This window comes from Thamnophis sirtalis, unplaced genomic scaffold (assembly GCF_051295495.1).
Source record: "Thamnophis sirtalis isolate CommonGarterSnake01/CBP01778 unplaced genomic scaffold, rThaSir2_p1.2 scaffold_6, whole genome shotgun sequence".
Taxonomy (NCBI): Eukaryota; Metazoa; Chordata; class Lepidosauria; order Squamata; family Natricidae; genus Thamnophis; species Thamnophis sirtalis.
In genome coordinates this window covers 67,780,407-67,795,617 of record NW_028261386.1, presented here as the reverse complement: position 1 = coordinate 67,795,617, position 15,211 = coordinate 67,780,407, and the positions used below count along the sequence as shown (strand labels likewise).

The window sequence follows — 15,211 nt, the reverse complement described above, 5'->3', positions numbered from 1 at the left end:
TGTCTTTTTAAAGAGGACAGAGAAACTGTTGGAAACAATTGATCAACTTCACTTGGAGTTTGCCAAGAGGGCTGCTCCATTCAACAACTGGATGGAAGGTGCAATGGAAGACTTGCAAGATATGTTCATTGTTCACAGTGTAGAGGAGATCCAGGTAAAGTAAAGCTGCATTATGAGCTCAACAAGGAGAATTGTTCTATTTTCACTGTGGGAAAATCACTTATTTCATCTCAGAAAGTTTCAAGTATTGCTTACCCCCACTTATGCCTGAAAAGATATATTACAGCAGCCTTTTCTAATCAACCACCCTCCAATTTGGGATTGTAACTCCTAGTATTTCTCATTTCTCCGACACCCACATCTTTTGGGGGGTGAACAGTCAGGTGACTGAGTTAAGAGTGCAGTGGCTGGAATACCAGATTTTAATCAGAACAATCTAACTTCAATATCATTGCTTTCTTGGTTTAAACCATTAAAAAAGTAATAGCAATTGGATGGTAGATCCATCCTCAAGTTTGTAAATTGAGTTTTTTTGGGATCAGGCAGCTTCCTTGATTACTTTTGGTACTGTACACGAAATACTTTTATTGGTGCATGGACTCAACACAAGCTGTGAGATCACTCTGAACCTAGTCATCATCTTAATATGTGTAACTGGGCTGGCCGCTAAGACTGGGACAGAACTCTGTGTTCTCTTGAATTTAACATGGCATTTGTCATGGAGGGAAAGAGATTTTAGTTCTTCCTCTCATTGTCAAGTAGGCCTGGCATCCGCTATCTTTATTGCTGCTTGTCTGCTCTTCTGGGTTAAGGTGCTCACCTCAGGCAGGGTGAGAGCAAGATAGATGAGGATATCTCACTCTTGAACATTTTTGCATAATTGAGGAGAGGTGACATTCAGATCTGCAGGAGGAAGAGGAGGAAGAGGAGGAAGAAGGAGTGGGGGAGGAGAAGGAGACCCCAGCTCACCTCATCTCCAATAATAAAATTGAATATCTTTGTCATTCATATTTCTTTTTTCCTTTTTCCTTTTGGCTAGGAGCCTTTAGAAAGTAGTGGAGGTGGGTATTTACTTAACAATACTCTTCCTCAAAGCATGAATGAATGCAACAAAAACCCACTATGGGAATTACCTCAGGCTGGGAAATGTGAAAGGCATAAAGAATTTAAACAACCTTAAACAAATACTACATTTTTGTGCACAGAGCTGTTAATGACATGTTACATGCTATAAGAGTGTGTACAATGGATTCAATGTTTTTTTTTATGCAGTCTGATGAAACTTTGAACAATTATTGTGTATGGGGAGGGTAAGGATTCATGTATTTGTTTGTTCTGATCTTTGCATTTATATCTGCATCTTTTGCACATCTATGCATCTGGGATACTCTCATTAAAAAGAATGAAAGGGTAATGCCTGCTGTGGCTGCTGAATTTCACTTGGGATTTCCCCTCAGGAGGTAATTTTAAAACACTGTGCCATTTGCATTTTTTTTTTTTTTTGTAAAAGAAAACCAAGATCCTGTTATCCACATTTTTGAATATTGTATAGTGATTTTTTTTTTCTGGGCCTTCCCTCATTCTCAGTTTCACTGTTTGCCCTTTATAATGGCACAAGAAATGAAATGCACTGATTATATACAGAAGTGCCAGCTTCAAAATCTTTCAAATGTTTATATAGATAAAGGGGACGCGAGGGTGGGGGGGGGGGGTGGAGGTGGAGGAGGAGGAAGAAGAAAAGTCCCAACCACAGGTTTGTCCCTCCCCACCTCTTCTTCCTTTTGTTTCTTTCAGAGTTTAATTACTGCCCATGAACAATTTAAAGCCACTCTACCTGAAGCAGATGGTGAGAGGCAAGCTATTTTGTCCATCCATAATGAAGTGGAGAAGGTGATTCAGAGCTACAGCCTCAGAATAAGTGCCAGCAATCCTTACAGCACAGTCACCATGGAAGAGATTCGTACTAAGTGGGATAAAGTAAGTGGAAGTAAAAATACAGGAGCATGTAGATTTATTTGCGATTAATTACAGGATGAGGGAAAAGGAGGTTTTGCATGGGAAAATTAAATTTTCAGTTTATTCATTAATGTTTTACTCTGCTTTAGTACAAGTAGTATTAGGAATGTGGAAGATACTGTTGTTTTTTGATGTATAGGTAGCCCTTGACGAAAACTATTTGTTTAATGACTGTTCAAAGTTACTACAGTGCTGAGTAAAAGTGACTTACAACCAGTTCTTGTGTAACCGTCACAGCGTCCCTGTGTTGTGGTTGTCACGTGATTAAAAGTGCAGGCGCTTTGCAAACTGGCACGTATTTATGACAATTGCAGCAATTCTGTTTGTGACCTTTCCAGATGGCTTCCAACAAGCAAAGCCAATGGGGAAAGCTGGACTCACTTAACAACTGAGTGATTCAGTTAACAACTGTAATGGTTTGCTAAAATCCATGGCTAAAAATGGTCATAAAATCAGGTGCAATTCATTTAATGACTACATCGCTTAGAGGCAGAAGTTCTGGTTCCAGTTGCAGTTTTAAATCAAGGACTACCTGTGTAACAGTATGTGATGGATAAACAACTACCAAATAAAGAAAGTCCTTGACTTACAATAGTTTGCTTAATGATCGTTCAAAGTTACAATGGCACTGGAAAAAGTATCTTATGACCATTTTTCAAACTTATGAATGTTGCAGCATCCCCTTGGTCACATGATTTACATTCGGATACTTGATAACTGACTCACATATATGACAATTGCAGTACCTCTGGGTCATGTGATCACCTGTTGCAAACTTCTGACAATCAAAGTCAATGAGGAAAACCCGATTCACTTAACAACCGGGTTACTAATTTAAGAACTACAGTGATTAACTTAACAAACGTGGCAAGAAAAGTCGTAAAATGGGGCAAAATTCCTCACTTAGCAACATAAACCTTGTGCTCAATTGTGGTCATATGTTGAGGATTCCCTGTACTATAGAGTTGGCTTTGCCTGGCAGCAAGAAATTAAGCCTCAGCCTATTCATGTCTAAGCTTTATGGCTTTCTTTTCAGAAAATTCAAAATAATGTTTCTGAAGTAACAGGGAGGAATGGGGGAGGGGGAATATTCTTGAAGCTTCCCAAAGTAATGAACACATTTCTCTTCCACCTTAATATCAAAAGGCTAGGATGCCAGAAAACTCTGAAATGAAATAAGAAAAAGACAACAAAAAGAATAAGCATTCATGAAATAATTGTGGAGCTTCTATCATTTAAGACAGGGGCATCAAACTCAATTTCATTGAGGGTCGCATCAGGGATGTGTTTGATCTCGGAGGGGGGGGGAAAGGCTAGGATGGGCATGGCCAGCTCAATGTCACTCATCAAGGCTCCGTTTTGGGCCATGATGGCCTCCGGCAACCCTCTGCCAACAAAAACAAAGCCAGGAGGGCCACACATGGCCTCTCTGAGCTCTGTTTTTGCTGGCAGAGGGTTGCAGGAGGCCATTGCAGCCCAAAACGGAGCCAGAGAGGGTTGCAGGCAGCCCTCCCGAGCTCCATTTTTGCTGTTTCTAGGGTGGGCCCAGGGGCCAGATCTAAGCACCCTGTGGGCTGGATCCAGCCGCTGGGCCTTAAGTTTGACACCCTTGATTTAAGACTTTACAAATATGTAGCACTCTTTGCCTTGCAGCTACACTTTAGAAATTAGTCCAGGGTCAGAATTCATCTGAGAAAAACATTACGATTTTGCTTCTGAGGCAAAATCTGAAAACAGAAACTCCTGAGCTAATATAACTATTAATATTATGCAGAACAAATGGTATAGACATATATTGCTTTCATATTGGCTATATCATGTTTCTGTCATGGGCTGTTGGGTGGAAGTTGAGAAACCTCTCCAGTGGAGAATAACATTCAGTAGGACAGACGAAGTCCAGCCTCAACAATTTGCAGATTTTCCTCTCATAATTGGTTGCTTTTAAAAATTGATTAGGATGGAGGTACTCCTTTTTCTCTTTTCTTTAAAATGAAAAAGCCTCTCTAATTGGTTAAATTGTTTAATAGCGGAATAGGAAGATTGATACGAGTTCCTGATGCATTACAATAGATATAATGATTTTGTGGTAGAAAGGAATTCATTGTTAGAAATAAACGAATCCATTCCCCACAGAAACATGTTACCACGGTATTGGCAAAAAATATATGAAACTAGAGCTGCACTCCTAGGCACACGTAGCCAAATTAAACCCTCCAGACTGTAGCAAAACTTTTTTCTGCAAATATATGTATGTATGTATGTATGTATGTATGTATGTATGTATATGTGTATGTGTATGTGTATGTGTATGTGTATGTGTATGTGTATGTGTATATGTATATGTATATGTATATGTATATGTATATGTATATGTATGTATACATACATACATACATATACACATACATACACACATACACACATACACATATATACATACATACACACACACACATAGCCATACCCTTACTGGGAATCGAACCTTCCTCCCATATTTGGGCATACTGGGGGTTGTAAATCTAAATAGATACCTTTCACCCTGGCTTGGCTGATAAGGAGTCGAGCTCTGTGGCTCAGTGGTTAACACATCTGCCTAAGATGCAATACAGCACAGGTTCGATTCCCAGTAAGGGTATGGCTAGCTGATGAGAGCTGAATAGCTTGAAATAGATCTATACTAGTCTCCCTTTATTTATTTATCAGCACAAATACAACACACACACATATATATATATATATATATATATATATATATATATATATATATATATATGTATGTATGTATGTATGTATGTATGTATGTATGTATGTATGTATGTATGTACGTACGTATCTACATACATATATCTATGTATGTATGTATAATGATGCAGTTAGATATTACATGAACCCAAAGAAAGTTGGCTCTGAATTTAAGACAAATCCCCCAAACTAAGTATAGATAAAGGGCGGGAGGAAGTGATTACAACCATCGAGAAAACACAGCCCCTTCAACTTGTCAACCGAAGATTTCCTATTCTGGTTGTAATTAATCCACAATAGCAAATATGTATGTGTGACACAGTGTGTGTCTGTGTGTGTAAGTAGGTACACACACACATCAAAGAAATATATTTGTATCTCCACTAATGTATTTGCCTTTAGCGACTTTTCTATTCTTTTTGGCATCATAGCATGATCCACCATTAACTTATGACCCACCACTGGGTTCATAAGTTATTATTTGGCATATAGGACTTTCAGTCTGTATACTTAAATGACTTTATGGAATTCTTCTCTTGGGGTATTTTATTATGCAATACATGGTAGTGTGCATAACTTCACATAATTTCTAAAAATTATTCAGCCCTGCTTATTTTAGCAAGTGGAACCTGTTTGACATTAGGTCTGAATCATGCTTTGGGGATCTATCTTGTGTGATTGGGTTATGGCTCTGTGTGTCTGACAAACCAAGAACTTTAGCTTATTTGATAAATAATTGCTAAATTATCTATAAAGAAATGTGCAAACATAGCCAAAATTTTACCTAATGGAGCTACTTGCTCAACATATCTGAGATGGCAGTACACTTGGAAATTGAAGCAGTGGAATACCTTAATAGGAAGTAACACCTACAGTTAATATTGATTAAACTGTGTGTATTTTTAGAACAGTCTTTTCAATTTTTTTTAAAAAAACGTTGTTAAGTAATAAAAATAAAAGCAGATATAGATCCTACTGACTAACTTAATTTTGCACACTGGCAGGTCAAACAACTTGTCCCTGTAAGAGATCAATCACTGCAGGAGGAGCTTTCCCGCCAGCACACCAATGAACGCCTGCGACGTCAATTTGCTGCTCAGGCCAATGTCATTGGACCCTGGATCCAGAGCAAGATGGAGGTAAATGCAACCAAGATCTGCAGAAGTTTTAGATCAGAAATTCTAAGCAAATTCTATCCCTGAACCACGCCTGTCCTTGTGTGTGTATGTGCTGTGTGCATGAGGAAAAACTATTTGCTGCTCTCTTTAACATAAGCCAAAACATAATGAAAGCTTTTTCTCTTTCTTTTTCTCTTTATGACAGGAAATTGGCAGAACCTCGGTAGATATCACGGGGCCATTAGAGGACCAGATGACCCAGTTAAAGCAGCAGGAGCACAATATCATTAATTACAAGCACAATATTGACAAACTAGAAGGAGACCATCAACTGATACAGGAAGCGTTGGTCTTTGATAATAAGCATACCAATTACACCATGGAGGTAAATCTGGTCTTTATTTAGTTTTATATATGCAGTCTTGCTGTAGCATATATTTCACAATGACACTAGGGACTTTTGTGTTTCAATGTTTTTTTTTAAATACTAGAGGCATTTTCATTCAATCCTAAAACATTATTTTATTTTTTCCAGTATTTATCCCACTCAGGTCCCGACTGACTTTTAGCAGATAACAATAACATAAAAGATTAAATATAAGAGGGAGAACATAAATAAAACGGAACTACATGAACAAGATAGCCAACACTCCAGAAGACAGGCTTAAGATACAGAAGGATCTTGACAAACCTGAACATTGGGCACTATCTAATAAAATGACATTCAATGGTGAAAAGAGTAAGGTTCTACATTTAGGCAAGAAAAATGAAATGCACAGGTACAGTATAGGTGGTACCTTCCTCAATAGTAGTAACTGAGAGGGATCTTGGAGTCCTAGTGGACAACCATTTAAATATGAGCCAGCAGTGTGCAGCAGCTGCCAAAAAAGCCAACACAGTTCTAGGCTGCATAAACAGAGGTATAGAATCAAGATCACATGAAGTGTTAATACCACTTTATAATGCCTTGGTAAGGCCACACTTGGAATACTGCATTCAGTTTTGGTCGCCACGATGTAGAAAAGATGTGGAGACTCTAGAAAGAGTGCAGAGAAGAGCAACAAAGATGATTAGGGGACTGGAGACTAAAACATATGAAGAACGGTTGCAGGAACTGGGTATGTCTAGTTTAATAGAAAGAAGGACTAGGGGAGACATGATAGCAGTGTTCCAATATCTCAGGGGTTGTCACAAAGAAGAGGGAGTCCAACTATTCTCCAAGGCACCTGAGGGTAGAACAAGAAGCAATGGGTAGAAACTAATCAAGGAGAGAAGCAACTTAGAACTGAGGAAAAATTTCCTGACAGTTAGAACAATTAATCAGTGGAACAGCTTGCCTCCAGAAGTTATGCATGCCCCAACACTGGAAGTCTTAAGAAGATATTGGATAGCCATTTGTCTGAAACAGTATAGGGTTTCCTGCCTAGGCAGGGGGTTGGACTAGAAGACCTCCAAGGTCCCTTCCAACTCTGCTATTGTATTGTATTTTAAGATGCCTTAGAACCAACTTAAATGAGTCTCGGTGGCGCAGTGGTTAAAGTGCAGTACTGCAGGCCACTTCTGCTGAGTACCGGCTGCCTACAATTTGGCAGTTCAAATCCCACCAGGCTCAAGGTTGACTCAGCCTTCCATCCTTCCAAAGTGGGTAAAATGAGGACGCAGATTGTTGGGGGCAATATGCTGACTCTGTAAAACTGCTTAGAGAGGGCTGTAAAGCACTATAAAGCGGTATAGGTCTAACCCCCAGCCAAATATCAGCCATGCCTCAGGCTGCATTATAATAATAAAAAGTACAACTGCAAAGCTCTTTGAGATCAATCAAGGTTGGCTAAATGCTGCCACCTAGCTTTGCAGTCATTCTGCTATACAAGTTCCAAAGATGGTGTAGATCTAAAATGTTCTTCAGTTATAGGAAACTCTATCATGATTTTTTTAAAATTACGTTGCTATAAAACATTTATCCAAGTACTAATCAGCTTCATCTGAGTAAATTTTTGCAATGCCTCAGCAGGTTCTAGTCTTAAATATACTTGCACTGCAAAGTTGGGAAATCCCCTTCTAGTCCTAAATTGTCAACAGCTTTTAAAATAAACCATGAATTTGCTCCTACTTTTCTTGATAACATTGCAGTCCAGCAAATAATTTGTTGATTTGACCTATATCTGATTTCTTTCCCTAACCCTAACCCTGACCAATCTTAATGGGAAATAATCATAATAAACAGGATTTATAAAATAGGCTCCTACCTGTTGAGGAAAAAAATAAAAGTAAAACCAAAAATCACCTTCTGTTCATGTCTGGCCACTGTACACTTGCCCAAAATGAATGGACTTTTCTGCCTTTATAAAATACCATAAGGAAGGATATCATTAAAAATATCCTACTGTAAATCTGTCAAGGCAGAGATTTATAATGAGATACAATAGAAATGGCAGTTGCTATGATAAGGGGAACCTTATCTTGTCACGATTAATACTAACTATGAAGAATACAATGAATAAAGACCATATGTTGAAGGTAGATGCTGTGATGGGATAATGGGCAAATTTGTGGGATCCTTTCTGGCCAGAAGACAACTATCATCCCAGAAGGAAGATAGTAATAAGCTGATAACCAGCAGCCACGGTTGATAAGTTGTAGCCTAATGTTTCAGAATGATTCTGGAATAATTAGAAATAAAACATAAATCATAATTTAGCCATTTTATTTTGGGGTTAGTGTGATCTGAGAACCAGGCTCTTGTGGCTTGTCAATCGTGGCCAGTAGCTTTGAATCAGGGGTGAAATTCAGCAGGTTCTGACAGGTTCTTGGGAACCGGTAGCAGAAAGTTTGAGTAGTTCAGAGAACCGGCAAATACCATCTCTGGCTGGCCCCAGAGTGGGGTGGGAATTGGATTTTGCAGTATTCTTCCCCTGCCATGCCAACCAAGCCACACCCACAGAACCGGTAGTAAAAAAAAATGAATTTGACCACTGCTTTTCATGGCTCTTACATATGAAAGGTCCGCCATATTTATATGGTTGTTAATCAGAGTCAGTATCTTAAAGTGTTTTGGGAAGCTACAGGAAAGTCAGGACAAATGCTACAGCCCTAAATTTTCCAGATAATCTTCCCTTATTGGGTAGGTCTCTATGAGCAATAAAAGTCACCCATTAATAATCCTCAGGACTCACTGTAAAAGACACTGAAGACTGAATCTCCAATATTAGGATAATGACATGGCTTTGCCATGTCCAAATGAACGGGAATTGGTGAAAAGTTTCCATGTAATAGTTATGAACTGGATACAGTACTGTAGATGTAGTTTGGGAAGCCCGTCACCTTGTGAACTGGAGTAGCCTCGATATTTTAAACTTCAAAAATAAGTAGGATACTATTTCTTTTCTAGACAACCCAGAACTCCATCACTGCTCATACTCTTGGTCCCTAAAGCCAGAATTCTTCTAGATTTTTAATGATTAAAAGAAGAAATTATAAAAAGAAAACATGGCGCATAATCTTGTTCCTTGTCTTTAATTAAATTTATTTGTATTTCATGTGAATCAAGTTTTTAAAATTACTTTGAATGCTATGTTGTTATAGTCCCACTGACTAGTTGGAATTCAACTACCATTCACAAGTTGAAGACTCTCTTAGTCTTTGGCGCTTTATTTCTTTGGGGTGCTCTAAGGTATCCTTCTTGTTTTCTGTTGCAGCATATCCGGGTTGGATGGGAACTGCTGCTGACTACCATTGCCCGAACTATCAATGAAGTTGAGAACCAGATCCTTACAAGAGATGCTAAAGGAATAACTCAGCAGCAAATGAATGAATTCAGAGCATCATTTAATCACTTTGACAGGGTATAGTTATCTGTTTTATTTTATTTATTTTTTAATCTGCAACTGGATGATAGACGTATTTGCATGACTCCCTGCTACCTTTTTAAAAAAGTAGAATGTGATTAAGATTCAGAAATTATAATATAAAATGGGACAGAAATTTGAGAAATTGAGATGGAGCTTGGGATAGGGTTGGGCTGGGCCATCTCAGATCTCTATGGACATCTTGTTTCTGGTCACTTCCTTTTTCTGGCCATTAGCCAACTTCTGCATTCCAGAAGTGCTGATTCACAACTTTGCTCTTGATTTTCCTTGAAGTATTGGAAGAGCCGAGGTGGCACAGTGGTTAGGATGCAGTACTGCAGGCCACTTCAGCTGACTGTTATCTGCAGTTCAGCAGTTCAAATCTCACCGGCTCAAGGTTGACTCAGCCTTCCATCCTTCCGAGGTGGGTGAAATGAGGACCCAGACTGTGGGGGTAATATGCTGACTCTGTAAACCGCTTAGAGAAGGCTGAAAGCCCTATGAAGCGGTATATAAGTCTAACTGTTATTGCTATTGCTATTCCTTTTTCTTAAGTTCTTGCCATAGTCTCTCCTTTCCTTTCTGCATGTTTTCATTCCTGAGGGAAGAGTAACCTTCATTTGAATCTATTGACATAGCCAAAGAGCAACTCAAACATATGTTCTTTGGATACTACTGGTGTATTAATGTGTATAGAAGTGCAAATGAAAAAGTGGGATCCCTGAGCATACAAGGTTGTGTTATGGGATCTTTATATGTTTTTTTGGGTGTACGTATGCATGCGTGTCAGTGGTGGGTTGCAGGTGGTACGCCCTGATACGGGCGTATTGGAGCACTGGATACCATTCCAGTACGGTGCTCCGGAGGGCCCACCCACCCGCCCGAGCTCCTTACCTGTCTTTTAAGCCTTTGGCGCTTCTGTGCATGCACATGGCATGTGCAGCACCTGCGCAATGCTCCACCGAGCAGCTGGAATGTCGCAGAGGCATCGCAGGCAGGTACGACATATGCATGTGCTGCGAGTGCCCATGTGGGTGATGCCGGGCCCGTTCCAACCGGTACGGTTGGAACGGAATCCAGAAACCACCACTGATGTGTGTGTGTGTATGAGACTTCCCTTAATACTTGCTCTTTCTTTCACCCCATTCAGATAGGTAGCAAAACAGATGCCCAGTTGCTCAGCTCTGGCTTGAGTGAATTTATCTTATTGTACAAGTGACACCATGATCTCTTCTTCTGTACTTAGTTACTGCCACTAGGAAGTTCTGTTTGGAGGTTACAACATAAAACGGGAACTAAAATGAACATTTTCATAATTTGGGGATGAGGGTAAACATCCAATAATGTGTGACTAATTAGACAATACAATTAATATATCTTAAAATCCTGAATATATCATGATAATGGCATAGAGCTCATTTCTGTATTATATGTGCTGTTTTTAAAAATGCACAAAATGTGGCTAAATGGCCAGGAAAAGTATATCTTATTGTCAGTGCATGTGAGCTTTTAACTTAGCATAAAACAATTACTCATTTTATGTTTTTCCCTGTAAAAGTATCAGATATCAGAACTTGTTAAGAGGTAATATAAATAGCTTCTTTCCAAAGTATCTATGGAAATTGAGATTAATGAGAATTGCTGAAGAAATTCTTTTTATAGTTTATTAAAATGGGCAACAGGAGTTGCAGTGGAAGTAAAGACGGAAACATGAATATACTTGGTAGAAGTATATATATTGGAACTCAACTCAGTGATGACTAGGGAGGAGACGTCCCATTCTCAGCTTTTACTATATGAGGTGCCACAGTGTTAGGTGCTTTCTCTACTTTTTAAAAAAATCTACATGAGGTGCTACATGGGGCTGCTGGATTAGCTCATCTGTCGTTATGGGTAAGGTATCGTCATTATGCTGAAGATACCCAATTGCACATTTCTATCCCAGGCAAATTAAGCAATACCATGATTGTTTTATCTCAGTGCCTGGAGATTGTGAGAATCTGGATGGAAAACCACAGCCTTTAGCTGAACCATGGCAAGACTGCTGGCTTTGGGTCATGGAGTCTGCTGATTCTAAGACTATGCCATCTTTGATGCTCCATGGGGTTCTACTTGTGTGCAACTTGAGGTCCCCCCTAGATTCACAATTCCTGCTTGATGATCAACTAGCAGTTGTATCTAGGAGGACTTCGTACAGCTTTACCTTATGCATCAGTTGTGCCTGTTTTGGGATCAGGAAGCCCTACTTATAGTCACTCATGCACCTGCACCTTCAAACTGGACTGCTGACTGCTGCAATTTGCTCTACATGGAGCTGGCCTTGAAGAGTATTCTGAAGCTTCAACTGGTACAGAATGCAGTGGTATGGATAGTTTGTGTGCTTATAGAACTGCACACACTACAGCTCTGCATTGATCATCAGTGCACCAATTAAGGTGATGGTTTTAACCTTTAAAGCCTTTCATGACTATAAGGGGTACCACTTTCATGGGCTATCAGAAGGACCACTTCTCCCCAATTACATCAGCTCACCCCATCAGAGAAGGCATGCCGTGACTACCATCAGCTAGGGATCTACATTTGGTGAGTCCAAGGAGATGTGCCTTCTTGACTGTGGTGGCTGCCTTATGGAACATCCTTCCACCTGAAATGAGATTGGCCTCATCTTGTCTGATGTTCTGAAAGGTCCTCAAGATATGGTTATGGGACCAGGCTTGGGGCTCCTATAGAAATGGAGACTTGTTTAGAGGTCACCATTTTTTATTCTCTCCCCCATTTATGATTGTATTTTTGGTTTTTGATATTTAGTACTATATTTTTTATATCTGTAATTGCTGATTTTATACTTTTTTTGATTTTTTTTCCTGTTGTGCACTGCCCAATCAGGCCACTATATAAGTAAACTGCTGAGGCTGCTGTAATTTTACTTAACATTTAAATATACAGAAATTGATTTTAAGTAAAATAATTGGATCCAAATTTTACTGTGTAGCTTAACTGTACATTTTGTCTAATAACTTTGGTGGCATGGCTAACTAGCTTACAAAAACGAACAAGCAATCCTATACTAAGGATAGGAAGCAATTCAAACTTTTGTTTTTTTTTAAAATCAGCATAGTAGAGATGTCACTGGAAGAGAAGGGGTTAACTTTCTGCCTTCATGGAAGGCCTATGGAATCGCAAAGTAGCAATTGTAATTATCATTTTATTTTATTCAATTTTAGCAGTCAATCAGCACTCAGCAAATTACAATTAGTAATTTGCAATAAAATACCCATGATACAAAGAAAACAATCAAATCAGAATGGTAGTCCTATGAGCCTAGATCTCATGGGCTAATTATTAAAAATAGGTTCATATGACCAGTCTGTTTATAAAATGGTGCCCAGCCATTTGACCCACCTCTCTTAACAATCTTCTGTTCTCTTAATACATGAACAACATAATACCTTAAAAAAAACTATAGTTTTAATTGATCAGCTGCCCTATTTTAGAGCTTTAAAATGAAACTGCTTTTAAGCTAATGAATTCTCTTTTTTTCTAAGAGAGTTTTAAAACAGAAAATGTGCTTAAGAATATAATAACTATACAGTTAATTAGTGAACAACAGTCCATAATGGCCCATAAAACTAAGGCTAAGTCTGAGAAAAGGGGTTTACTTATGCACAGTAAAACTCATTATTACTGTTTTTGATTTGATTTTTTTGAAGTTATTTAATTTAAATCAGATGGCAATAACTAGAAGGAATTGTATCTAAGGGTGTGAACTTTCATAATGTTGTTTACTCAGATAAAAACATATGCTTTTTCATGGAAGAAATCTCAAGTCCACCCCAATCCTATGATGTACAGTACAATTGCAGAGAACCAACGATCATGCTATGCATTACCTATAATACACTGTATACATTGAATACACTTTACTAGAAATTCTTGCGTTTACAAAACAAAATAAAAATGAAATACACAATGAGTCCTTCCTATCAGAGTGACATGTAAAATTATGCAAAAATTAAACATCATTGCAGTAATCATTCCAGGCTCCATTAGTTTGTACTTTCAACTTCTAGCTTAGCACTTTAAATATAAATTTTTATTAATATAAAAACATTACATGTTAGGAGCTAGCTTATCACTTTTATAAAACAATATTTAACAAACTTGAACTGCTTGTGAAATGTTAGAATCTTGAAGTGTTTTTTTTTTTGCATTGTGTAGCTTTTAAAAAAATGTTACTTTAAATCTGCCTTGCTAATTGAATTTGGCTCATCTAAGAATGCTGTATTTTATGCCTTTCTCTTACTTTTTTGTTTATATTTCATTAGCATCTTTGTAGCATTATTTCATGTAATCTAACTTCTTATTTTCTTCTGCTTTCTGTTGGTTGAACTTGGTCTTGAATGAACATCTGATTCATCTGATTACGAACGTATTCTACCTTTATGGAAATTCTGGTGGCTTTATTCTGATCCTTGAATCTTCCATGCTGTTTGTTCCTACCAACAGAAGAAAAATGGGCTGATGGACCATGAAGATTTCAGGGCCTGCTTAATTTCAATGGGTTATGACTTGGTATGAATTTTAACATGTAGTTAATTTGTGATAATAACCCATGTTACACTTAGAGGAGTTTATCATTACAAATACTTTACAAAGTGACTTATAGATGTAAAACTTCTGTGGTGAAAAAGTTCAGCCCACTCAAAATCTTAGCGCATCAGAAATGTTTATAAATTATCTTCTCAGAGGGAAGCTCCACATAGATGTTATTCTTGGGTGTGTACAAAATTAGACTTATTAATTGCTAGAACCCTATGGAGACAGCTGTTTATATGTATTCATACTAAAACATTATACCCATTTATCATGGCATTCATATATAGATTCTATTACATTTCAATTTTGAATATTTTTCTGTCTGTCTGTTAATCTGTCAGATATTGAGAGTATTTGACTCCCAAAATATTCTGGATAACTTGCAATTTTAAAATATATTATGCAAAGAAGAATATGATTGTCCAGACAGAAACTCCTGAATAATAATAATAATAATAAATTGTTAGATTTTCTACAAATAACCCAAATCTAGGCACGGGAACAGAGTGAAATTTTAAGGGATTGACAAAGCATTTGAAGGGTTGGAGCTGCATATATCTCTGGGGAGATATTGTTCCAAAGGAGAGGTGCTACAACACAACAAGAAAGTCTTCCTTCTTGGTCCTACAAAGTAAAACATTTAACTAAAGGAACTCAAAGCATCCCAATTGTATTGCATAGGTACTCTTTCAATTATCCTAGCCCTATAGTCCAGATAAAATTTGAACTACATGTGGAAGTCAACTGGTAACCATTGCAGCTCATAAAGCACTGATGACATGTAGGTGCAATGAGAAAACACTCCTTACTGTTCATTTGTCCAAATTACAGCTGTAATTTCTAGACTGTTTTCAAGAACAGCTTCCCTTGTAATAGTCTAGCCTAGCCTTGGGA

At 38.1% G+C, this 15,211-nt stretch overlaps 1 protein-coding gene across 1 annotated transcript in view; it reads left to right on the top strand.

Moving 5' to 3' along the window:
* ACTN2 (actinin alpha 2) overlaps nucleotides 1–15,211 on the top strand; it is a 71,156-nt gene that overhangs the window by 51,977 nt on the left and 3,968 nt on the right. Inside the window, exons 14-19 of the mRNA XM_087718055.1 lie at nucleotides 14–154; nucleotides 1,795–1,977; nucleotides 5,763–5,897; nucleotides 6,082–6,261; nucleotides 9,572–9,718; nucleotides 14,228–14,293. Of these exons, the coding sequence (XP_087574181.1) occupies nucleotides 14–154; nucleotides 1,795–1,977; nucleotides 5,763–5,897; nucleotides 6,082–6,261; nucleotides 9,572–9,718; nucleotides 14,228–14,293 (852 nt within the window). The remainder of the gene's footprint in view (nucleotides 1–13; nucleotides 155–1,794; nucleotides 1,978–5,762; nucleotides 5,898–6,081; nucleotides 6,262–9,571; nucleotides 9,719–14,227; nucleotides 14,294–15,211) is intronic.